The 26,199-nt window shown below is 46.0% G+C and overlaps 1 protein-coding gene across 2 annotated transcripts in view; it reads right to left on the bottom strand.

The window, feature by feature from the left end:
- The window catches only part of TRAM2 (translocation associated membrane protein 2), an 81,918-nt gene that overhangs the window by 12,016 nt on the left and 43,703 nt on the right, over window positions 1-26,199 (bottom strand). For both annotated transcript variants that reach the window (XM_027057575.2, XM_027057576.2), the window contains exons 3-5: window positions 7,611-7,720; window positions 6,989-7,105; window positions 591-649 (exon numbers count right to left, since the gene is read on the bottom strand). In XM_027057575.2, coding sequence (XP_026913376.1) covers window positions 591-649; window positions 6,989-7,105; window positions 7,611-7,720 — 286 coding nt within the window. The remainder of the gene's footprint in view (window positions 1-590; window positions 650-6,988; window positions 7,106-7,610; window positions 7,721-26,199) is intronic.

Below are 26,199 nucleotides of genomic sequence, written 5' to 3'. Positions count from 1 at the left end.
CTTGCGTATCCGTCTTCCGACCGTTTAGGTGCCTGCTGTGGACTAAATGTGTGCGTCCCCTCAAAATTCCTATGTTGGAACCTGAATCCCAATGTGACGGTGCTAGGAGGTGGGGGCCTTTGGGAGGAGATCTAGCAGTGAGGACGGGGACCTCAGTAATGGGATTCGTGCCCTCGTCAAACAGACCCCAGAGGGCTCCTTCTCTGCTCCTCCACATGAGGATACGGCCAGAAGACAGCCATCTATGAACCAGACACAAAAACTGCTGGCCTCATCTTCGGCCTCCAGAACTGTGAGAAGTTTCTGTTGTTTATAAGCCACGCAGCCTACGGGGTCCTGGCACAGCAGCCTGAGCTAGGACACCGCTCCGTGACAGGGGCTACCACAGAAGACATTTTATTTGGGAGTTGTCCAGTCAAGCGCCCTAGGAGGAAGCAGCTCCCAGACGAGACTGCCATCTACAACACTGGGCCCCCACAGGCTCGGGGTGCGACCTGCTCCTCCTGCCAGCTGGCCTGGAGTTCTCTGGGGTGGGGAAGCCGGTGGACCAGCTTGCTCCTCCCTGGAGACCAAGTCATGAGAATACTCACGGGAGGTACACGTGTGGGTAGTCTTCCCAGAGGCTTCTTGGGTTTGTTAAATATCCTTCCTGTAATGGGCAAGAAGAGGTAGTGTTTAGAGATGTGGATATGAGACCCGCTGGGGCCCTGGGCAGGCCTAGGGGTCAGGGGCACATCCAATCCCCAGCTGCCAGGAAGAGGAAGGTACAGGAAACGTGAAAACGAAGGCCTTCTCTGAATGGGAGCCACCCGGCCCTCAACTGGCTTCTTTATTGTGAAAATGCTCTACTCTGGGGTTTGAAGACCTGTGTCTGGACATGGATCTGGGACTTACTGGCTCTAGCCTCTGAGCAAGCTCGTCTCCCTAAGCTTCAGTTGGGTCATCTTTAAATGAGGACAAAAATACCCTCCCAGAGTTATTGTTAGAAATAAATGTGATAGCTCATGTTTATGTGTCTAGCATGATGCCTGGCATGAACGCACTCAGGAAATGCTTGTAGAATGAGTAAGCACGTGACCTCTAGAATCACCATCCACTGGAAAAATGAAAAGCCTGCTTTGGCTTTTCACAACTCTGGCAGTAAAAAGAATGCAGGACCGCACAGACCACCCTAGGAGGCCTCACCCCAGAGGCCTTGTAAGTGTGATACATACCACACTGGGTCATCATTGCGAGAGATCTCCATTACTCTGCAAGCTCATGGGTCTCATCATGCCCTTCTTTACACCTCCAGCACCTAGCCCAGGGCCTATTACAGAGTGGGCGAGGTAACCTGAAAACCCTCCCATTACCAAACATCTAGAAATGCTGAGTGAAACCTAGCAACTAATTCTTTTGTATTCAAAAAGTTTTTACCAGAAAGGGAAAACCTTTGGAATTCAAAAGGGCTAGAAGGCTAAAAGCCTAAGCAGTAAGGGGAGGCTGAGGCAGCCCACAAGGCCCTAGTCTTGGCCCAGGGTGGTCATGCCCATGTGGGAACAGAAGATGATGCCTCGCGAGTTGGAGCCCAAGACCCTTGTATAAAATCAGGATCCCTGGGGCACCTGGGTGGCTCAGTAGGTTAAGTGTCCAACTTCAGCTCAGATCATGATCTCACGGTCAGTGAGTTTGAGCCCCGTGTCGGGCTCTGTGCTGACAGCTCAGAGCCTGGAGCCTGATTCAGATTGTGTGTCTCCCTCTCTCTCTGCCCATCCCCCGCTCATTCTCATGCTCTCTCCTTCCCTCTCAAAAATAAACAAACATTGAAAAAGATTTTTAAAAATATCAGGACCCCTCAATGGCTACAAATTTCAAGAGAAGGTTAGACTAGAGTCTGCATTAGTTTGGATTAGACTAGAGCAAGGGTCGACTATAGTCTGGCAACAATAAAAGGAGATAAAGAAGCTGTTTGCTCACCCTGTGCTCAGGATGAAAACTAAAATATATTAGCCCTTGAAAATCTGTAACCTTCGGTTCACTTTAAGATGGGTTTGGAGTTCAAATTTATAACCACTTGTATGGTCCAGGAACCACCAAGCTAAGAAATTAGTGTTAATGCTACTGTGACACCATTGGGACATACTCTCATCCAAGGATGTACAGGATTCTCATGCATTAAAATCTTACTAAAGAGGAGATTACAATCCAAAATTACAAAACATAAGAGGAAACAATCCACCATGAGCAAGAGTCAGCTGACGTTACAGGAATCCAATAAAAACTTGTTGGTTGAATGAATGAATCAATGATGAACGCTTTAGGCGATTTCTCCCTTCTGAGGGAAAAAACAAGGCTCTTATTTGTCACTCAGAGATGGTTAGATCAATATGACCCCATTCCACAAACAGGCTAATAAAGGAAAAGACAGGAAGTAGCTCCTGAAATGAGATGTTTTTTCAGCAGCATAGGTGAAATCTGAGCTGGGCCACCAACGTCCTGGCCCAATAACCTCAAGCCCAGTTCCTCAGTAAGTCAGAAAATAAACTGAGCTGGCAGCTTTGATGAGGAGACCGAGACTCAAATGTCACACTGGGACTAAGATCAGGGCGTTAGCAGTGCTCAAAGCCAATGTGGTTCAGGGACAAACACTTGACTTACTGCCTCGTGGATCCACAGCTGTGTTTCCACGTGAGGCCTGACCTACCCACCCTCAAGTCACTACATTACCTTGGACATCTCAGGTATAGTCCCCAGCCCCCAGCCCACAAGCTGGGGCCCCATTAGCACAGTGACCAAAGTGACAGGTCCAGTCAGGCACATGCACCAGTGTGGTCATGGTAACATTTCTGAAGGAAAAGGTCTCTCCCCAACCCCTCACAGCCTCACTCCCAGTCCTTTCTTCCTACCACTGCCTCCTCCCTCAGTCACACACAGATGGAAAGTTCCGGGGCCTCTGGAGGGTGACAGGAGCACTTTGCCACACCGTTGCTATCGGGCTCTGCCTTCCCTCTCTGCTGCTCATGAGGACCCAGGCACACAGCCATATATATGGTCTTCCACTCTCTACCTCAGTCCAGGGAAATCAGAGGTAAGAACGCACCATGATGGAAGAAGCAGCAATGTATTTAAGGAGGAAAATGGTACATCTGGGACTGAGGTGGGAGGAAAACTTCTGCCCAAAAAGAGGCCGCCCAAGAGAAGCAGCATGGAGAAAAACCTAAAAGCCCAGATGATCTTGTGATTTTAAACATGAACCTCCTTGGCCTGGCGCCTTTTCTTAGGAGACAAGGAGGTCAGAACTTTTAAGCCAACAAGCCAAGAAAACTCCCCAGAAAAATGCTGCCTGCTTGTGAATGTCCAGTCCACAGGGAGTTCAGGGAGGGTATGCAGGGGGGAGGGTGGGAGAGTCCGAGGAAAATGACTCACCGCTCTGAGAACAGCCTTTTCCAGACCTCGGGCCAGGCAGCTGCCTGAGGGCGGCCTGGGGCCGGGGTGCCCTCAGAGGTCTGGCAGGCCATGTACCTGAGATCATGGGGGGCCAAGAGGGCTAGAGCCAGTACCTGCACCCCACCCCCCTCTGAATCCCAGGCCCCATCAGGCACTGGGAGAGGGGCCTGGGTACTTTTGAAATCCTTTGTTATCTCCTTAACCTACGAGCTAAGTGAGGCCTGAGCAAACTGGAGCAATCTCTCCCTCCCCCACCCCTGCCCTGCAGCCTTCCTTTTTGGTGAATGGACAAACAGAACCACAGAAACAGCAGAATCCAGTCATAACACAGCCACAGTTGCTACCTAGATTCAGACATACCAATAGCGTTTGTCCTTCAGAAACAAACATGTACTAAAGTTCTGCTCTGAGTAGCCAGTCTGTTAACAGGAAATCAGTCCAGGGTGAAGAGCATTCCCCATACCAGGCTCTCAAGGAGCACCAGACTTCAGGATTTAAAACATGAAGGGAAACATCCCCAGGAAGCCGGCACAGAGACCAAACATGGCCCGCCCTGCTTTCCCCTATAGAGTGCTCGTGTTTTGTTGTGTTTTCTAAACAGTCAATAGGAAGTAGTCCATAGTAGGTTAACAGTAGGAGGTTGATCTTTTCATAAATTATTGGTCAGTCCAGTCACACTCTCATCACTCTGCTTGTATAAATGCAGAGAGAAATGTCCGAACCCCACCGCCCAAAACCAGTTACTTCTAGGGGGAGGGATCTGGGGCAAATTTTTTTGCTTAAAAAAAAAAAACAAAACCTTTTATGTATTTCTTATGTAATAGACGGTCATCTAGAAGTTTACAAAAACAACTGACTTGTTATTTTAAAAGCAGTTAAGGGCCAGAGCAAGAAGACATAACTGCTGCTTACCCCCTCAGTCTCACAACCACTGTTTAGTGAGCACTTAGTACCTGCCGGGCTCTGCACTAGAGACGCTGTGAGCATGCAGGCTGTTCACAAGCAGCTCGGGGTCTAGTGGGACAGACAGCACGGAATATATGCGTGAATGAGAAAAATGCCACAGCAATGGGTGTAGTGCATGCAGTACAAACTGGGGGAGGGGGTTCTCTGAGGAGATGGCATTTATGTGGAGACTCAGATGGGAAGGAGTCGGCCGTGGGATTCAGGGGGTGGAGCATGTGAGGAGAGGAACCGCCCCCGCAAAGCGCAAGAATCAGGAACAGCCAGGAGAGGTAGAGGAGCAGAGGTAATAGTGGGACCCAGATCACAGGAGCGAGGAAGATAATGGCTTAACTGGCTGCAAGAGGGACAGGGGCTTTTACATAAGGGTGCAGGACTTCATTTATGTTCTAAAAAGACCTGTCTGGCTAAGCAGAAGAAAACGGATTGTGGAGGGAGGCTACGAGAGAGGAAACGTCTCCATCTAGAAGGACGATGGTCAGTGGTCCAGGCAAGAGACAATGGTGGTTTGGACTGTGGAGTAGGACTTCCCAACCTTGGCACTACCAACATCTGGGGCTGGGTAATTCTCAGTGGTGGGGGCTGTCCTGTGCGGTGCAGGACATTCAGCAGCACTCCTGGGCTCCACCTGCCAGCCCCATGTCCCCAGGGGCCAAAATCTCCCCTGTGGAAACTGGTGGGCCAGGCTACAGCATGGATAGAACCTCAGTGAGCTCTGCAGGTGGGGTTCGCAGGACCTGCTGATGAACTGACTGCAGACAGTAGAAGACAAGAATCAAGGAAGATTTCATCCTAACAGAAAAATAGGATTTAAGAAACACTTAGCTATTTCTCACTCCTTTTACAAAACTACCCTCCCTTCTTCTTCAGTCATCTTTATTCCCTGCAGGATGGTGCAGTGGGAGTAGAGGAGGGCCAGGAGCTGCATGGTGCTCTTAGGAGTTGGGGGTCACTGGAGCTTTCCAGGGTCCCCATGGCCCCCACTTTCTACTGAAGATGTTGAGTGGGGAACTGGCTGTCACCATAATAAAGGCCTGTCATGAGCTTCCCCAAGTAAAGTGCTACATGCTGTCAGACTAATGAGCGTCATTTTTAAGCCCCTGAAGGCCTGAGAGAAACAAAGAGCAGTTGAGCATTTAACGCACTGGAAGAGACGTCACATAACGTGGCTTTTGGCCTCCAGAATCTGGTCTAAATGTGTCACAGCTCCAGGAGAATATCTGGGGCTGAAGTAGGAGGGGTAGAAGTGATTCAGAGACGAGGCAATGTTTCTTCTGAAAGACCCTGAGGCCATTCAGCCTCAAAGCAGCAGAGGGAGTCCACGGGCAAACACCGAGAGGTTGGGAGAAGTCTGAAAGGCAGCATTACCTAGACCTGAAGGGGCCTGGACACACACTGTGCAACATTAAGGGGCGCTCCTCATATGGGCCACACTGCACATCTTTCCCTCTGGGGACAGTAGAACATGGCAGTCCTGCTCAAGAGGACAGAAGCCTCAGGTCCTACATTTAAAATTCCTAATGTTCTGTTTAGGAAACGGTTCCATGATTAAAGGATAAGAGACATACAAGCAAGATACACAAGGACATGCAGACTCCTGCTCTCAGAACGTGAATTCAGCGTTGAGCTCTGAAAGCAGAGAGTTCCTTAGGATGTGAAAGTTCATCACTGTCACTGAAGGAAGAGGAAGCGGGTGAGAGGTCAGCGGAAGGCAGGGAATGAGAGGTCAGCGGAAGGCAGGGAAGGGAACTTAGAGATCACAGGGTTGCTGAATTTTCCAAGCCCTAGGCCTGTGTTTCTCACAGGACGACTCTAGCTCTAGAAAAAGGGACCAAGTTACAGACAGGAGTTATTTCACGTGGGGGTGGGGGGCTTCTAATTAAACACTTTCATGCATCACAGGCCAGGTCTTGTTACAGCGAACCCCAAAGGACTGTCCGCATTCCTTGCTAGTAAGGAATTCTGGTGTATCAAAGGCTGCTTGAAATAAGAGTCCTATTGTGTAGAAAGGAGAGGTAGATAAATTGTCTGGTCCCCCAGGCATTTGTGGGAATGACACGGACTCTCACAGGATTTGATGTGCGGACAAGGGGATGCTTGCAGGAGGCCAGTGTGGTAAAACAGAAAGTGTGCTGAACTTGGAACCAGACTCCTAAGTCCCAGTCTGGTCCTTGCCACCTCAGAACCACATGACCATGGGGACACTGCAAAATTTGATCTTGGATTTCATCAATCTATCAACATGGGGACCAGAATAAACAAACAACTCATCTCGTGGGATAGCACTGGTAGGAGGACACTGTCAAATGATACAGAGCTATGTAGAGGTATGGTACCATTATCATAGCATCACAGAATAACTATAACAAGGGTTTATTTTTGGACAAGAGGGCTCTCTGCAGCTTTAAAAGAGCATCTACACCATCTGGCCCCTCTCTCCTACCATGAGGATACAAAAATAGTAGTAGTTCCAAGAAACTGCTCCTGACTCTTTTCCTTCCCTGCTTAGCCCTTCACGGTCATTTTATCAGCCATCTGAGAAGAGATGTGTTGCTGGAAGCCCAGGCCCTGTGCTTCAGCGGTCCCCGGGGCCACTCACCGTCACCACCACGTAGAAGCACCATACCACAGAGCTGAGATGAAAGACGACCAGCTGTCCAGATTCGTTGAACTTGCTGTGTTTCACCTTGGAGAGGTGAAGCCGTTTGCTGATTTTCTAAAGAATAAAGAGAATCCTGCATATTAATATATGCAGGTGCATTCGTAATGGGCGGCTTCAAACTCCCATTTTCTACCCTTGAAAGGATAGCAGTCTGAAGCGGCCATGGCTCAGGCCATTCAGTGTAAGCCTGCTGTGTGCATGGAGTGCTCAGTTCAAGGCAAGCATGTTGAGAAAGCGGCCAGATTGAGGTCCTCAGCCTAGATGTAAAGAAAACACCCCACAATCAGGCCACATATGACAGACCCATAAGCACTGTGTCTTGCCATTTCGGGCAGCTGTCCCCTCATGCAGTAAACGCTGCATCCCATGCACTAAGAAGGCTGTGAGAGGGGACAGAAACCACAGTGTGTCACAATGGATGTCCAGTCAATAGGACCAATCAGGGCATGCAGATTAGGAGGGAAAGGGGCACAGAGCTGCGGTGTCCTCTAAGGCGAGGCCCTTCTGCCCACCGCATCTCCCCAGCTTGTGATCTCAGAATCCAGAGAGCATCACTCACATCTAAAATGTACTCCTGAACCACAGCGTGCAAGATGATGGTGATGAAGACGTAGAACAAGATGGTGACCAGATCCTTCGGCCCATAGTGGTAGTGCACAGTCTCACTATCTGTGGAGGTAAGAAAAGCCATGTCAGCATCCCCGGGCTGAGGAAATGCTCTGGGACCCCAAACTGAAGAGATCTCTGAAGCAGAAGGCGCCATGCCGTACCCCTAGACTTGGAAGAAACCTTTTTCCCTAGAATCCTACCCACCCCGTGGGCGTCGCCCTTGGTAAGGCTTCGCTCCGTGGCCACCCCGAAAGTCACCGGCCCTGGTCCACCTTCTGGTAAACGCATCCTGGCAGAGACAGATGACTCATGTGTGTGTGACTCGGCGTGAGCACAGCACAGCTGGAAAGGTCAGCAGAGCTGACTGGGTCACGCTGGGAGTCAAACCATCCCCTCTGCCTCCCGGAACGGAGAGAACGGGATGGTCCACGGCGCTGAGTGGGGAGAGGGCAGCGAGCACGTGAACTCTGGAATCAGACAGACTTGCCTTTTTCCTCTCCCTCCTCCTTTCCACAAAAACCTACTCTGTAAGGGGCACTGGGCTAACTGCCGGAGTGTGGAGATAAGGGATACTGGCCGGACTTCAGAGCACACAGACCGGTGAGGAGACGGATAAGTAAACGTACAATTACCCTACAGACAGGCACGTGGGGCCAAGAGGCAAAGAGAGCGCCCCAGCGGGCCCCGGCAGGCCAGGGCCCAACCCCGTCTGGGTGGGCGCAGTGGGCAGCAGGTCAAGGTGAACAGGAGGACACCGGAACTTGGGGAGAAGCACGGGGCGGGGAGGGGGGCATCTAGGCTGAGGAGGTAGTGTCTGCACAGGCTGCAGGGAATGAGACCACAGTGCCTGTTGAGTGCCCGGGCGCCGCGTGAAAGGGGGTGGGCTTTGTCCTGGGGGCAACATGGGACACATGGAAGAATTCAAATCCAACAGGCAAATGACGAAATACGGGTTTTGGAAAGTTTACTCTGGCAGCAGTGAACAGCGCCATGCCTGGAGGCGAAGACACCAGTCAGGGAGCTGCCTCCGGATCCACAATAAGGAAGCATGGAGGCCTGAATTAAAGCAGGATGAGAGACGCAGAGGGCTGTCAGTGAGACAACGGGCAACACAGGGGGACTGGCCCACCCAGGGGCTGAGGGCTGGGAGGGGGAGTCACGCACTGGCCGGCGGAGAAGGCACTAGAGGCAAGAGGATGGCTGCGATGACACTTTCCTAGCCTCCTTCAGAATGGAGGACCAGAGGAGACAAGTTCAATTGTAGTATATTTTGAAACTATAAAATAACTGAACGCATGCAGAGTTCCATCAAGACCAGCATCACGAGTTATGGGCGCCTGGGTGGCTCAGTCAGTTAAGTGTTTGACTTCGGCTCAGGTCATGGTCTCACGGTCCAGGAGTTCAAGCCCCGCGTCAGGCTCTGTGCTGACCACTCAGAGCCTGGAGCCTGCTTTGGATTCTCTGTCTCCCTCTCTCTGTCCCTCCCCTGCTTGCACCCTGTCTCTCTCAAAAATAAACATTAAATTTTTTTTTTTTTAAAAAAGACTAGCATCCCTAGGCAAAATGGGATTTAAACTCAAGTATAGTCTAACAGTAGTGAAATAACACCTGTCAAGACTTTGGGTTATCTTCTTTAAGGCCTATTCAGGGTCACCTGTTATTCTTCACCCCCAAATACCATGGTTCCAAAGAGATGTGACCATAGCCTTAGACCCCTCTTGAAACAAGAATCAGTGCATGAGTTAATACATGCTTTTGTTCCTTCGCTGTTGAGAACCACATGCATGTTTTTCATCAATAAATAAACCATGTGCAGAGCTCCATTCTGGGTGCTGGGAGGAGACCATGAAGGATGGGCACAGACCATCCTTGGTTGGAGGTTAGTGGATATGCACCAAATTCTCATACTTAAAAACTACAGAGGCTAAAACTAAAACACAGCAACAACCAAAAAACTGAAACAACCAGATTAAAAATGGGCAAAGGATGTGAACAGACATTTATCTAAAAAAGACATACAACTAGAGGCACTTGATTAAGCGTCCAATTTCGGCTCAGGTCACGATTTCACGATTCGTGAGTTTGAGCCCCACATCAGGCTTGCTGCTGCCAGCACAGAGCCTACTTCTGATTCTCTGTCCCCCTCTCTCTCTGCCCCTCCCCCCTCCTCTCAAAAATAAATAAACTTAAAAAAAAAAGAGATGTACAAATGGTCAACATGTGACAAAGTGCTCACCATCATTACTGTTAGGGAAATACAAATTGAAACCACCCCACACCCATCAGAATGGCTACAATTAAAAAAAAATGAAAAAGAACAGAAAATAACAAGCGTTGATGAGGACGTAGATAAATTCAAACTTTTATGCACTGTAAAATGGTAGTCACTATGGAAAACAGTATGGTCGTTCCTAAAAAATCAAAAATAGTAAACTCAAAATGGATTAAAGACCTAACTGTAAGATCTGAAGCCATAAAAACTCCTAAACAAACAAAAACATAGGCAGTAATCTCTTGGACATCAGCCTTAGCAACATTTTTCTGGATATATCCCCTAAGGCAAGGGAAACAAAAGCAAAAATAAACTATTGGGCCTACTCCAAAATAAAAAGGTTTTGCACTGCAAAGGAAACCATCAACAAAACAAAAAGGCAACCTACAAACTGGAAGGAGATTATTTGCAAGTGATCTAATAAAGGGTTAATATGCAAAATATATAAAGAATTTATACAAGTCAACACACACACAATAATAATCTGATTAAAAATGAGCACAAGACCTGAATAGACAGGTTTCCAAAGAAGACATACAGATGGCCAACACACATGAAAACATGTTCAACATCACTAATCATCTGGGAAATGCAAATCAAAACTACAATGAGAGAATACCTCACACCTGTCAGAATGGCTAGACTCAGACAAGAAATAACAATCGTTGGTGAGAATGTGGAGAATAGGGAACCCCTGTGCACTGCTGGTGGGGATGTAAATTGGTCCAACCACTGTGGAAAACAGTATGGAGTTTCCCCACAAAAAATTAAAAATAGAAATACCATACAATCCAGCAATTCTACTACTGGGTATTTACCCAAATAAAATGAAAACACTCATTAGAAAAGATGTATGCACCCCTATGTTTACTGCAGCATTATTAATAGCCACATTATGGAAGCAACCTAAGTGTCCACTGATAAAGAAGATGTGGTATATACATGTATATAATGGGATATTATTCAGCCATAAAAACGAAGGAGATCTTGCCATTCGAGACAACATGGATGGACCTACAGGGTATTATGCTAAGTAAAGTAAGTCCGAGAAATATAAATACCTTATGATTTCACTTCTATGTGGCATGTAAAAAACAAAACAGAAACAGACTCCTATATAGAGAGAACAGATGGCTGGTTGCCAGACAGTGGGGGTAGGTGATGAGTGAAATAAGTGAAGGGGATTAAGAAGCCTACACTACTAGTTAAAAGTAACTCATGGAGATGACAAGTCCAGTATAGGGAGTCTAGTCAATGATGCTATAATAATGTCATATGGTGACAGTGACTACACTTTTGGTGACGAGCACAGTGTAATGTCAAGTCGCTATGTTTGTTGCACACCAGAAACTGTTACAACATTGTATGTCAACTATATTCCCTTTAAAAAAATTAAAAATGGAGTCACGTGATTCTGCAATTCCACTTTTGAGTATATACTCAAAACAACTGAAAGCAGGATCTCAAAGAAATATTTGTACACCCATGTTCACAGCAGCATTTTTCGCAATAGCCAAAGGTGGAAACGACCCCAATGTCTATTGACGGATGGATAAACAAAATGTGGTATACACATACAACAGAACACTATTCAGCCTTAAAAAGGAAGGAAATCCTGTCACATGCTACAGCATAGACCAACCTACAGGATATCATACTAAGTGAAATAGGCCAATCACAAAAGACATACTGGATGATTCCATCCTATAAGGTAGAAGTAGTCAAAATCATAGGCACAAACCAGAATGCTAGGTGGGGGCTGTGGAGGGAATGGGGCGTTGCTGTATAATAGCTACAAAGTTGCGGTTTTGCAAGATGAAGAGGATTCTGGAGATCACTTGCAGGACAAGGTGAATGCATTTAATGGCTACTGAACACTTAGAAATGGTAAAGATCACAAATTTCATCTTCTATATATTTAAATTAAAAAAAAAAAAACCACCAGTGGTCACATGTGAGAAGTGGACTGAAGGCTGAGGGGGAATAAGAGGGAGCAGAAGCCTTGCTCTGAGGGACCTGAGCACAGCGCCCAGTGCAGTCGGTGCCCTGCACTTGGATGGTGGCACAGCGATGGGGAGAGGACACATCCACATAGAGGTGGGAGATGGGCCAGCCATAGGGAGTGGTTCTCAATGGGCAAGGAGAGCAGCTGACAACACGGGGTTGAGAGAGGTAAGGGATACCGGCCATCCTCAGGTCTCCCAGGGGCTTCCACACCCCAGCCCAGCCCCCCAATGCCACCTCAGGGTCAACACAAGCCACTCACACCCTCCTGTGCCCCACGTCATTACTGGTGATAATCTGCTCCTTTGAGGTCTTTCTCCTACAATCATAATGGGTAGCAGCATCCACAAATACAGAGAAGACATGCTCTGGTTCATACACATGATGTCTGGTGCTTTCCCCTTATCTGCTACTTCCCTACTTTTGATCAAAGCAGGCAAGTGAACTGGTTTGGCCCTTTCTGCTCTCCACAGAGCCATGGAGGCTGGGTGGATACTTTGTGAACACAAAGTATTCTTCCAGGAGGCTATAAACAAATCCCTGTTTCCCGCAGATTTTTCTTTTTCTTTTTTTAATTTTTGGTTGCTCACTAATTCTAATACAAACCCTCTCAGGACCCAGGCTGGAGTTCTTGCTCTTCAAGCACTGCCCCTGTCTTGCACGAGCTCTCAAAAAGGCTGGCAATGGTTTGGCAGAAACCTAGTATAATTTTTTCTGAAAAGTAACTTGCAACACATCTCTGAGCTATTAGACCAGGGAGGCCACCCTGGTTGTGAGTTGCAGCAAAATGCCTACAGGTACCAGGTGGGTAACCCAAATGAGCAAAGCAGTCTGGGTGTGGTAAGCTAAACCTTTTGGCACAGAGGTCTGCTGGTTACCCAGGGAATATCTGCACGTCCACAGTATGCTTCCCACTGACTTCCTTCAACCATCGCACCTTCTTGGTCTATCATTCACATTTCTGCTTTGAGAGAGGGACACGTTCTTCTTTCTCCACCTTACTAAAAGAACAGTTAAAAGTGGAACACACAGTGACTGACAGGTAGTCTCACTGTCAGGGACACACTGGAGGGGAGTTGGTAACAGTGGGAAACTGCACAGCGTGTATCCCCCGGGGGAGAAGGAGTGGGGAAGTCGCTTCTCAGATACGGAGGCCGTGGGAGGGATACAGCCCAGTGTGTCCAGATTCTCGATATTCCAGAAGCAAAGAAAGAGATCTTTACATGAAATCACTTGACTTAAAGATACTGCGCACAAATTCAAAATTTTAAAAAACACTTTATGGGCCAACACCAGACTGACCACAAACAATGGACCTGCTGGGCCATGGTGACCATGGGCCACCAGTGTGTAACCCCCAGGCAACATTACCCCTGACAACCTTCCAATAGCAACATTCTGGGAGTCTCCTTCCTACACACCCCCATGGAGTATGTCGATATGCCCTTCTGTAGGCATTACTCTAGCTTTGGAAGAAAGTACCTTCAGTAACGATCTTCCAACTGTAGACGAGTTACTCAGCCCTCATCAAAAGTGGCATCTGCTTGGCTGATCTCTGGTCACAGTTTAAAAAGAAAGCTAGAGTAATCAATAACAGCCTTGGCTGTTTTGACCAACAGCCTCAGTCAGCAGCTGCCCCTTTACGGGAGTAACATTCTTATGGACATCCTGCTTTGCTTCCTATGACTAAGAGATACATTCCTGTTTCCTCTGGTGTCACCTGTAAGCAGCTTCTCTGGTCTGCCTCACATGTTCCCATCCTGTCCGGGTACTACTGTGTGGTCTCGGCCCTCCTCCCATGACTTGAGCTGGTTGGTGGCTGTCTGTAGCCATCCCATTCACCTCTTAGATCCTTGGAGTCTGGGCACCTGCCAACGAGACTTCTAGCCTTTGTGTGAAAAACTGGTTGCTCAAAGAGCATCACTGCCCATCCTGGCTGCGTTTTTGCTCCTGGTTCCTTTCCTAATGCCTGCACATCTGGGTTTATAAGATGCACTTTCTGTTAGTTTCTGTGCTTATGGCCAACTCTGTTTCCATGTTAGTGTGATGTTCTAAAAGAACTCAGATATGGAAAAAAAAAAAAAACCACCACAAGCAAAATCAAAAGGGAAATGATCATTTAAGGGGGAAATATTTATAATTCAGATCATAAACAAAGGACTAAGCTTGCTAATATGTAAAACACTTGATAATAAAAAGATCACAAATCCAAAAGAAAAATGGGCAAAGGATACGAACAATTTACAGAAAAAATTTAAAAGATGCTCCACCTTACACAGAAAGGAAATGCAGATGAAAACTACGAGCTGCCATTTCATACCCATCACATTGGCAAAGATCCACAGCTTGACAACATACTCTCGCTGAGGCTGTGGAGAAACAACCTCTCCTTCACACACCACTGATGGGGGTGCAAAATGGACCACCCCTTTGGAAGGGCAATTTGGCAATTTCTATTGAGATTACAAGCGCATCAACCCTTTGATGTGGCGACTCCACTTCTGGGAATTTATCTTGTGGTAATACCTGCCACGTTCACAATGACATGTGATGAGGTTATGCATGGCAGCACTGTTTTGAACAATAAACTAATGGAAGCAATCCAAGTTGTTTTCATCTATCAGGGGCAGGTTACATAGCCCATAGTTCTAATGCACTGGGGCTATGCAAAGTGTGGCTGTGGACCAACAGCACTGGCATCACCTACGGGCTTGGAAACACGGGCTGTTGTGGATCTACCCCAGGCCTGCTGGGAGAAACTCGGGATGGCCCAGGACTCCGTGCTTAATGACACCTCCATGTGATTCTGATGCATGCTAACATTTAAGAAGTGCTGATATGGGGCACCTGGGTGGCTCAGTGGGTTAACCGTCTGACTTCAGCTCAGATCATGATCTCACGGTTCGTGAGTTCGAGTCCCGCGTCAGGCTCTGTGCTGACAGCTCAGAGCCTGGAGCCTGCTTCGGATTCTGTGTCTCCCTCTCTCTCTGTTCCTCCCCTGCCCATGCTCTGTCTCAAAAAATAATTAAAAAAAAAGAAGTGCTGATATAAACAATGGGTCTGTTTTTTAAAATCAGAGAGGGGACGCCTGAGTGACTCCATTGGTTAAGCGCCCGACTTCAGTTTAGGTCATTATCTCATCGTGCATGGAGTTCAAGCCCCGCATCGGGCTCTCCGCTGTCAGTGTAGAGCACGCTTTGGATCCTCTGTACCCCTTTCTCCCTGCCCCTCTCCAGCTCGTGTGTGCTCTCAAAAAGAAATAAAAATTAAAAAAAGAAAAAAAATCAGAAAGAAACAAAGATCAAAAACAGGGAAAACCAATCAGGAGATTTAGAAAGCAGACCCATGGTTGCTTTGGGAGGAGGTAATGGCTGGGAGTGCTGTATCCTGCTGTAGGTGATGGTGGCATGGGTGCACATCTATGTACAAATTCACTGTGCCGTACCCTCAAGAACACGTATGTGTCACTGCAGGTGCTATATACCTCAATAAAGTTTGTGACGAAAATGATGAAGCTCTCTACCCGTTGACATAAAAGGATATCCAGCATACATTACTTAGTGGGGAAAAAAGTTAGGCCCAGAACAGTACAGTATTCTACCAATTACATAAGAAAGAGAAGAAAAGAAATATGCGTATTTGTGTCTGCATAAAGCAACAGTGGAAGGCGGTAGATAAATCCAGGAAGGGCACACAGGAAACAACAGGGATTATCCACAGGGGATGCGAGTGTCAAAGGAAGAGAGTTCAGGGTGAGAACAAGACTGAATTTTTGGACATGTGAGCGTATTTCCTACTCAAAAAATAATTCTTCCGCTTTGTACAAATAAAATTAAAAAGTATCCATTTTTCCCACCTCGCTGTCTCTCCCCCCACCCCTTTTTTTTTTTTTTTAACCACAGGGACCCAGACAAAGCATGAAAAGACCTGAAGCTCATTTCTAATGCTGCCACTCGCCCACCAGGGTGGGCGTGATCCAGGGTCTCTCTGCCCTCAGTTACTCCTTTGGGACAATGAGGATAATGCCATCTACCTCTTCTCACAAAGCTCTAAGGATCAAGTGGATAACTGACTTATAAAGTGCTACACCAAAAGAGGAGATCATGCTGACCACTTCTATCAGAACCAGAAGCTAAAAGAACATAACTGTCACCGTGTACCACATACAAAGTACTCCCATCAGGGTGCTTATTTAGGATAAGGAATACAAACAACAACCATAAGCCACTTATTGAGCATGTGCTCTGTGCCTGGCACTGTAGTCAACACATCTTGTAAGTGGCATCATTCACCTCTCCCAGGAATCCTGAGTATTATACCCACTTTACAGACAGGGCAGCTGAGGTTAAGAGGTGGGAGTTAGTTAGGAGTGGGCTAAGACCCCAAACATGCTGCCAATGACAGGGGCTGAGGCCCATCGTTTATTCCGAGGCCTCCTTGCTTTCTGACTCCCCGAAGGCCATGCTAATATAAACAATGGCACGCCGAGGTGCCAGGGGAAGAGTGGGGTTGAGGACAGGCATGGGGCCCATGCCTCACAGGGCAACATTCTGATCTCCACTCTCACCCTGTGTGGCCAGGCCGCCAAGCCACACCGCCGCTGACCTCCCAAACTATAAGCATTACCATGGTTCTCACGTGCACTCAGCTGGTATGGGCCGAAATGTGGCTCCCCTCACCCTCCTGCCAAAAATGATTATGTTGAAGTCCTAACCCTTACCACCTCACAATGTGACCTCATTGGGACACGGGGTCTTTACAGAGGTCATCAAGTTAAAATGAGAACGTTAGGGTGTACCCTAATCCAATGTGACTGGTGTCCTTACAAAAAGGGGAAATCCGGAGGCACCTGGGTGGCTCAGTTGGTTAAGCATCCAACTTCGGCTCAGGTCATGATCTCGCAATTCACAAGTTTGAGCCCTGCACTGGGCTCTCTGCCATCAGCACAAACCCTACTTTGGTCCTTTATCTCCCTCTCTCTCCGCCCCTCCCCTGCTTGTGCACTTTGTCTCACTCTCAAAAATAAATAAACGTTAAAAAAAAAATCTTAAAAAAAAGGGGCAGGGGGGATCTGGACACAGAGACACACACAAAGAGGATGGCCGTCTACACGCCAAGGACAGAGGCCTGGAACAGATCGTGGATCAGAGCCCTCAAGCAAGCCAACCTGCCGACACTTTGATTTTGGAACTTCTAGCCTCCGGAGCTGTGAGACAATAAATTTCTGTTCCTTAAGCCACTTGGTCTGTAGTATTTTGCCATGGCAGCACTAGAGAAATACATACCCTTATACAATTCTTCCTCACATAGACCCCAACCCCGCCCCTGCCCACAAAATTAAAGATCTGGCCGAGGATCTTCAAGGTTACCCTTTTATCCCCATCTTGTATGGCTTGAGATAGATTTTCAACAATTTTCTAGTAAGATAGAAAGATAAGGAAAGGATACTTTCATGATGTAAAAAGATGCAGCAAAAAGAGAAGCATTAAAGAGAATTTGGAAATAAAGGGCCTAACTTGTGACTTGTTTTCTTGATGTATCATTTTTTTTTTTTTTTAATAAAGCTATAACCCTCCCCGGGCCTTCAGGAAAGAAATAAAATAGTAAGTCCTAGGTGCCAAGCACACACTCAGCAGTTTACACACACGAGGCTTCTATACACAACTCACCTGGGCAGACAACAATGCAGCACGTGGAGAATGCCTACAGGGAGGGAAAGCATGAACTTCAAGAGAAAACTTCATTGACAGCCATAAAGGAAAAATAACTCCACAAGGATCCCATGCAAAAAAAAAAAAAGAAAAAAGAAAAAAGAAAAATCTAAAATCACTGCTTTTTTCTCCCTCTGGGTAAAAAAATAACATGTCAACAAGTTCATTGTTAAATTAGGAACAAAAATTATTTCAGTAAGAACTGAGTAAGAAAATAATTATCCTAGCTAGACAGAAGGAGGGATTTGATTGGGAAGGCCAGGAATGTGCAGAAGTAAAATGCGGGGCAGGGTCTGGATCAGAGGGTGTGTTGGAGGGAAGGGAAAGAACAAGACAACTCACGAGGAGAAGAAACTAGGAGGATGGGAGAAAAGACAGTGGGAGGCTACAGGTCAAAGACGCCATTGCCAGGCTTCCAGCTGGTGAACAATTAGCCACAGCAACTTGGGCTCCACTTACTTAAACCTCTGGAACCGTACCCGGAAGGGGAGGAATCCTCTGTGCTGTGGCAGGGAACTGGATAAAATCAAGTCTAGGCTGGAAGGGGGTCACCTCTGAGATGCTGTTTTCACTTTGTGAAAATTCACTGAGCTGACCACTTACGGTGTGTCCACTTTTCTACACAACTGTTATGCTGAGATAATACCTGTCCTGTTCTGAATGGGTCAGCCCCAAACTCACACGCTGGGGTCCTAACGCCAAGGTGAAGATGTTACAGGTGGGGGCCTTTGGGAGTCGCTTATTATTAGGGAATGAGGTGAAGCCTTCATGTATGGGACTGGGGCCTTAGAAGGGAACTCACATAGCTCCCTGCCCCCCACCCCCTATCAGGACAACAAGACGTTTGTGACTGGAAGAGGGCCCTCACCCGAACATGCTGGCACTCAGATCTCAGGCTTCTAGGCTCCAGACCTGGGAGAAATAAGTTTCTCTTGTTTAGAGGCCACCTTCTATGCTATTCTGTTTGAACAGACCAAACAGAGTGAGGCAGCAAGTTTAACATGTTTCAGTTCACTGGGGGAAAAAAAAAAACAAAAACAAAAAACAAAAAACAGGTTTGGGGCTGGCTATCAGTCCTGGGTCAGAGGCCCCTCACTGTCTTTCAGATGGCTGACCAATAAGGCCAGGGACACTGGGGGCTGTGGTTTATTTTCTCTTATTCATACAGACAAGACCTCAGGGCCACAGGGAACCTTGGCAGCTGCTTGGACCATGGGGCCAGGACAGAGCTAGGTCTCTGCCTCCCTGGTTGGGTTTGCCCTCTCTCCGTTGCCCCATTTGGTAAACCCAGCCTTCCTCTGGCTTGTCTGGGCCCCAGTGCTGCATGGGGTGTGAGCAGCCCAGCCTTGGTGTGCCCCTGGGAATGTCTGTGTGCCTCAGCAGGAAAAGGATGGGGCCAGGCCAGGCGAGCCTCCAGTACCCTCCAGCTACGTTGGGCAGCTTTCTCTGCCCAGAGCCACTGCTTCCCACCCATCTCTTCCCTTTTGTCCCCCACAAGATTATCTTACAAAGAGGCACTCAGTCTGATATGTGATGCCAGTTTCAAGTCCATGGAACAAGCAGAAGACAAGACTAATTCCTGCCAGGCAGCCCAGGGAACAAACCCTACTCCGAGCCCTGGACAAAGGCCTTCAGCTGAATGAAGCTTGCAAACCATCTGTCTGAGGTTGTTTTGATGGGGCAGAGTGTCTCATCCTACCAGGGGTTAGGAGAACACGGCTAGGCTATCTTATGGGAGGTCCCTGGCCTTTGAATCTCTCCCTGCAAAAAGCTGCACAGCAACTGGTGGCAATAAAGTAGCTAGGACAAGAAAGCCAGGGATGTGTCCTTGTCACCTTTGAGGACCACAAAACAAACCTTTCTCTCAAAGAAGCCCTCACCCTCGGCGATTTAGTCCTAGGGGCACAGCAACAGGCTCAGGAACGTCAGAGCTACCACGACCCCTGCCCACGCAGGGGGCGCCCCAAACATGGCCATGACTTCTCAGGGAGCTACAGCCCAACTTGAAACCAAATCCAGCCCATGATACTGTTCACCCCCCTCCACTCCTCAGACCAAAGAGTTCTAGAAAAACCAAAATTGGAAGAGAACAGAAAAATGCAAATGATTCACAGGATTTAGCAAGTTTCCCTGTCTTACCTTCAAGGATGGAAGCAAAGGGTCGTTTGAAAGTCTGCCTGGTGCTTTTTACGCAGGGCACTTAGAACAGCGCTTTTAGTCTTCACAGGAATCACCTGTGGATCTCCTTAAAAAGCAAGATCTGATGCAGGTGTGTGGCAGGGCCCGGGGAGCCTGCATGTCTAACAAGTTCTCAAGCGATGTGAACGGTGTGGGTCCGTGGATCATTTGAGTGGCAAGCACTTAAGAGGACTCTCAGGGCTTCCTGTATTCAGGAAACACTTGAGATTGAGAGCATGACCATAGCTCTCAATTTTGCAGATCAAGGATGGAGACAACAAATGTTACATGATCCGCCCAAGATAATTCAGCAGTTCAGTGGCACAACCCAAGACAACCTTATAAATGCTCAGCCCATTTGGGGCCACCTGTTCTAGATCAGACAGAAAGCCAGCAGGCCTTGGGTCATTCAGCAAATCAGTGGCAAAGCCCAAAACAACCTTGTAAATGCTCAGCCCATTTGGGGTCACCTGTTCTACATCAGACGGAAAGCCAGCAGGCCTTGGGTCTGCGTAAAGAATCAAACATCTTTTCCTGAGCCTTTATGTTCTGTATATTTCTGGCCACAACGTTACGCTCTGTGGTATTTTAATGAGAAAGAAGACTCAGTGTCTAATGGTACGACCAGAAACCAGACGTCTTCTTCCTTGCCACGTGGCACTGGCACGTAGTTGCCAGATAAAATACAAGACGACCAGTTCAACTTAAATTTCAGACAGATAAAGAATAATTTTCTAGTATAATTATGTCCCATACACAATCTGGGATATACTCATACTGAAAAAGAAAGTATTCACTGTTTATCTGAAACTCAAATTTAACTGGCAGTCCTGGATTTTTGTTTGCTAAGTCTGGCAACCCTAACAGGGTAGCAAAATGGGAATAAGGACAGTAGGGATTTGGTAACAAGGGGCACTCTCTGCTTCACTGCTGTCGACGTTAAAGAAAAACACAAGGAAGCCAGCATGGCAGGCGTTTCACCAGGATGCACAACTTACTACGGCAACAAGAATGCCCATCTCCTCTTTAGTTCATCTCTCTGAACACGGCTTAATCTTCTCAACCAGCTCATTACAATGTGACAAAATCATACATGGAGGGCTGGTATTATTAGTTGAATTGCATCCCCGCAAACTCCTATGTTGGAAGTCCTAACCCCAGCACTTCAGAATGTGACCTTATTTGGAAATAGAATCAGTAGCAGCTGCAATTAGTTAAGATGAGGTCATAGTGGAGTAGAATGCCCTTAATCTAATATGACTGATGTCCTTATAAAAGGGGGAAATGCGGATGCAGAGACTGACATGCACGCAGAGCAAATGCCACATGAAGACTGGCGTTCTGATGCCACGAGCTTCAGGACCGAGGGCTGGAGCAGACCTTGCCCCAGAGCCTGCAGAGGGAGCATGGCCCTCCTGATGCCTTGATCTTGGACTTCTTGCCTCCAGAACTGTGAGACAATAAATTTGTGTTGTTAAGCCACTCAGTTTGTGGCACTTTTGTGACCTCAGCCCCATGAGCAGATGCTGGCAGCTGGGAGGAAGGGAAGAGAGGACAGAGACCAGAAACCCATCAACATTACCATTAGCTATTTTCTGTCAAACCTGAAAACTTCAGCTGAGGGAAGACACTGGGATTCAGAAATAGTAGGCTGCTTTGTGTGAACACAGCCACTGCCCTACTAAAGTTCAAACTTCAATGTCGAATTGAGCAAGTTACACACGATTTAAAGAAGAAACCTTAGAAATAAGAAACCCTTACCCAGGTTACACAAAAAGGATACGTTCCCAAGCACCCTCAGTCTTAAAGACATTTGGGAGGGGGGTTCTAAAACTTGCAACCTCAACAGACCCGTTATTGTGAACCGCTGTTTTCCCATGAGAAGTCTGCTTTCCTCCTGTACTTACAAACCAAACATGACCACACCGAGCTGGTGACTAAGGAGGCCAATGCAAAATTAAGCAGGCTATTCTGATTTCATTGCCTTTCTTGATTATTTGCTTGTCATATTTCGTATAACCCCAAATGGCAAGATTTAAACAAAAGATACGCTATTTAACAATACTTTATCCTCTCTTTCCAAAGTAACTGAAACCTCCTCAATTCAGAATGGATTCTAATGGACCCTCACCTTTACCCAGGCCTTGTTGTGGCCCGGAGGGGCAGGCCAGGAGCAGAATTCAATAACCGCACCCAAGAAAAATGCCAAACCCAGCTGGCTCCTGCCACGCTGGCCTTTGCTCAGTCACCAGAATGGGCCAAGATATTTGTTTCTCACTTGAGGCCTCTGCACATGCTAATCCCTATGCATGGAATGTTCTTTCTTCTGCCTGGACCCTCTCCCTGTGTCCCAACACAACTGGCCACACATACTCGGCTCTAACATCAGCTTCTCAGCAGCATCTTCTGTCCTTACCTTTTCATTTTTCTTTATCACATAAGCCTGTCTATTCCCTTCACCACCCCTACCACAACCATAATTTTTTATTGTTTACTTGTTTATTATCTATCCCTCCCTAATAAATGGTGAGCTCCATGAGTCAGAAATCAGACATGTTTTGAGAACAAAAATAGACAAAAAGATCAATGGAACAGAATAGAGAACCCAGAAATAAACCCACACTTACATGGCCAATTCATCTATGACAAAGGAGGCAAGAATATACAATTGGGGGAAAGACAGTCTCTTCAATAAATGGTGCTGGGAAAACTGGACAGCTACATGCAAAAGAATGAAATTGGACCACTTTCTTACACCACACACAAAAATAAACTTAAAATGGATTAAAGACTTAAAGGTAACACCCAAAGCCATAAAAATCCTAGAAGAGAACACAGGCAGTAATTTCTCCGCCATCAGCTATAGCAGTATTTTTCTAGATATGTCTCCTAAGGCAAGGCAAACAAAAGCAAAAGCAAACTATTGGGACTATACCAAAATAAAAAGCTTCTGCACACCAAAGGAAACAGTCAACAAAATGAAAAGGCAACCTACAGAATGGGGAAAGGTATTTGCGAGTAATAAATCTTGTAAGGGATTAATATCCAAAATATATAAAGAACTCCTACACCTCCATGCCAAAAAACCAAATAATCCAATTAAAAATCGGTAGAGAACCTGAATAGACATGTTTTCAAAGAATATAGACAGATGCACACCAGACATGTAAAAAGTAGGTCAACATCACTAATTATCAGAGAAATGCAAATCAAAACAATGAGAGAATAGCTCACACTTGTCAGAATGGTTAGAATCAGACAAAACAATACCAAGTGTTGGTGAGAATATGGTGAATAAGGGAACACTTGTGCCTTATTGGTGGGAATGTAAATTGATGCAACCACTGTGGAAAACAGCATGGAGGTTCCTCAAAAAATTAAAAATAGAAATACTATATGGTCCAATAATTCTACTTGATATTTGCCCAAAGAAAGTGAAAACACTCATTCAAAAAGATATATGCATCCCTATGTTTATTACAGCATTATGTACAATAGCCAAAACATGGGAGCAACCAAAGTGGTCATCAATAGATGAACAGACAAGGAAGATGTCATATATAAACATACATATATGTATATAACCAATATACAGAGAGAACAGAATATTACACAGCCATAAAACAAAAAAAAAAAAGGATGAGATCTCAGGGGTGCCTGGGTGGCTAAGTCAGTCGAGTGTCCAACTCTTGATGTTGGCTCGGGTCATGATCTCACAGTTGTGGGATCAAGCCTCGCATCAGGCTCCGCACTGAGCATGGAGGCTGCTTGGGATTCTCTCTCTTCCTCTCTCTCTGCCCCTCCCCTGCTTGTGCTCGCTCACTCTCTCTCAAAATAAACTTTTTTTTTTTTAAAAGGATGAGATCGTGCCATTTATGACAATAAGGACGGACCTAGAGGGTACTATGCAAAGTGAAATAAGTCAGAGAGAGACAAATTTCATATGATGGTTACCAGAGTGGAGAAGGGAAGAGTATGGGCAGAATGGGTGAAGGGAAGGGGGAGATAAAGGCTTCCAGTTATTTAATGAATAAGTCAAGTCACAGGAGTAAAAGGTACAGCACAGCAAATACAGTCAGTCAATGGTACTGTAATAACGTTGTACGGTGACAGATGATAGCTACACTTGTGATGGACATAGCATAATATATAAACTTGTGGAATCACAAAGTTGTACACCTGAAACTAACGTAACATTGTGTGTCAACTATACTCAAATAAAAAAATTGAAAAATTAAAAATAAAAGTAAAAACTACAACCTTTATTTCACTTCACTGTCTTCTTGCTTGTTCATAGTTTCTAAGAACTCAGATGTAATTCTTACCTCTATGTTCATCTATAAAGAAGTCGTACCCCTCCCAGACTGTTTCTTAATAAAAATTTAAAATGCCATTTCTTAAAAGAAAGAAAGAAATCAGACATGTTTTAGAAACTCCTTAACACCCAGGGCTTGGAGCTCAGGAGGCACACAAACATTTGTGGGGATTGATCAATTAATTAATTATTTAAAACGAATGAATAAGAGCATGCTATGATCAATAGTGGCATACTTCCAAATCCTGCCGGGAAGTTCTGTATGCTCAGAGGCTCCCAAGTTCAGCCCTGGAGCATACAGTTACTTTCTCATCCCAGCTGGAGATGGATTCTTTTAGGATATCACTTGTCTGCTAATTTCTCTGGGAAAGTTTCAAACTCAAAAATCAACCCTCTGATCATGCTCTAGCTTTATAAACACAGGCATATCTCATTTTATTGCACTTTGCAGACACTGCATTTTTCACAAATTGAAGGCTTATGGAAGTCCTGGGTCCAGCAAGTGAACTGGCACCATTTTTCCAACAGCATTTGCTCACTGGTTTGTGTGTCACATTTTGGCAATTCTCAAAATACTTCAAAGGTTTTCATTATTATGTTTGCTACTGTCATCCATGATCAGTGATTGCAAGTCGCTGAAAGCTCAGATGATGGTTAGCATTTTGTAGCAATACACTATTTTTTACTTAAGGTAGGTACGCTGCTTTTTAGACATAATGCTACTGCACACTTAACAGGCTGCAGTATAGTGGAAACACAACGATTATATGCACCAGGAAACCAAAAAATTCATCTGATTTGCTTTACTGTGATACTCATTTTATGACAGTGGTCTGGAACTGAACCCGCAGTATCTCTGAGGTCTTTTCTATAATAAAAGCATACCCTGGTCACATGCACATCAGCTGTTGTAGTCCCCAGGACAATACTTTCTCATGGTAAATTAATAAAGCAGTGTTGGGTTGTGATCTGGCAGCCCATATAAATGGACTTCAGGGAGAAATGTGATGAAAATACCAACACAACATTTGATAGCTGGATCTCTCTTTATAAATTAATAAATTGGCATTCTGACATTAACAAAAAAGAAAAAGGCTGTCCATTTTATATTTGGAAAAAAAAAACAAAAAATAGGACTTATGGGGTCATTAGAATTAGATGACCGAGGGCATTTCGGCAATGCAAATACACAACATACAACCTTTAAAATGTACATAGCACTTGACCCAGAAGTTCCAGTAATAGGAATTCATCCTGAGAAAATAATCACAAATACATGTAAAAATTTAGTCCCAAGAATGTTTACTGTAGCTCTGTTTACAACAGAAACTGGAAGCTTAAATATTCAATCATACAGGGTTGAATGGATAATTTGTGGTAATCCCTACTAAGAATAATCTGCGAGGGCGCCTAGGTGGGGCTCAGTTGGTTGAGCGTCCAACTTTTGATTTTGGCTCAGGTCATGATCCCAGGGTCATGGGATCGAGCCCTGTATTGCTTTCCACACTGAGCCCCCCACTCACACTCCCTCTTGAAAGAAGAAAGAAAGAAAGAAAGAAAGAAAGAAAGAAAGAAAGAAAGAAAGAAAGAAAGAAAGAAAGGAAGAAAGAAAGAAAGGAGAAAGTCTCTGCAGCTTTTCAAAATATCTTATCGAATAGAATCATAATTAATTAATGGCTTGGAAAAAAGGTTCATCATATGCTGAAAGCAAAAAATTGGGTTAAGAATCAATATTCCTTAACTGTAGTGGTTGGGTCAGTGGTGGTGTCAGGTGATTTTTACCTTCCTGTGTTTATCCGCATTTTATAAATTTCCTCTGGGAGTCATTTTGAAATATGTTTCCATACAAGGAATTTTAACCAGTCACAAAAAGACAAAAACTATATGATTCCACCTACATAAGGTACCTAGAATAGTCAACTTCACAGAGACAGGAAGTAGCATGGGAGTTGCCAGGGGTTGGAGGGAAGGGGTGGGGGGTGGAGTGTGGAGTTACTGTTTAATGGGTACAGAGTTTCAGTTTTGCAAGATGGGTGGTGGTGATGGTTGCACAACAGTG

The sequence above is a fragment of the Acinonyx jubatus genome, chromosome B2, assembly GCF_027475565.1.
Source record: "Acinonyx jubatus isolate Ajub_Pintada_27869175 chromosome B2, VMU_Ajub_asm_v1.0, whole genome shotgun sequence".
Lineage (NCBI taxonomy): Eukaryota > Metazoa > Chordata > Mammalia > Carnivora > Felidae > Acinonyx > Acinonyx jubatus.
This window is presented reverse-complemented; position numbering and strand designations above follow the sequence as displayed.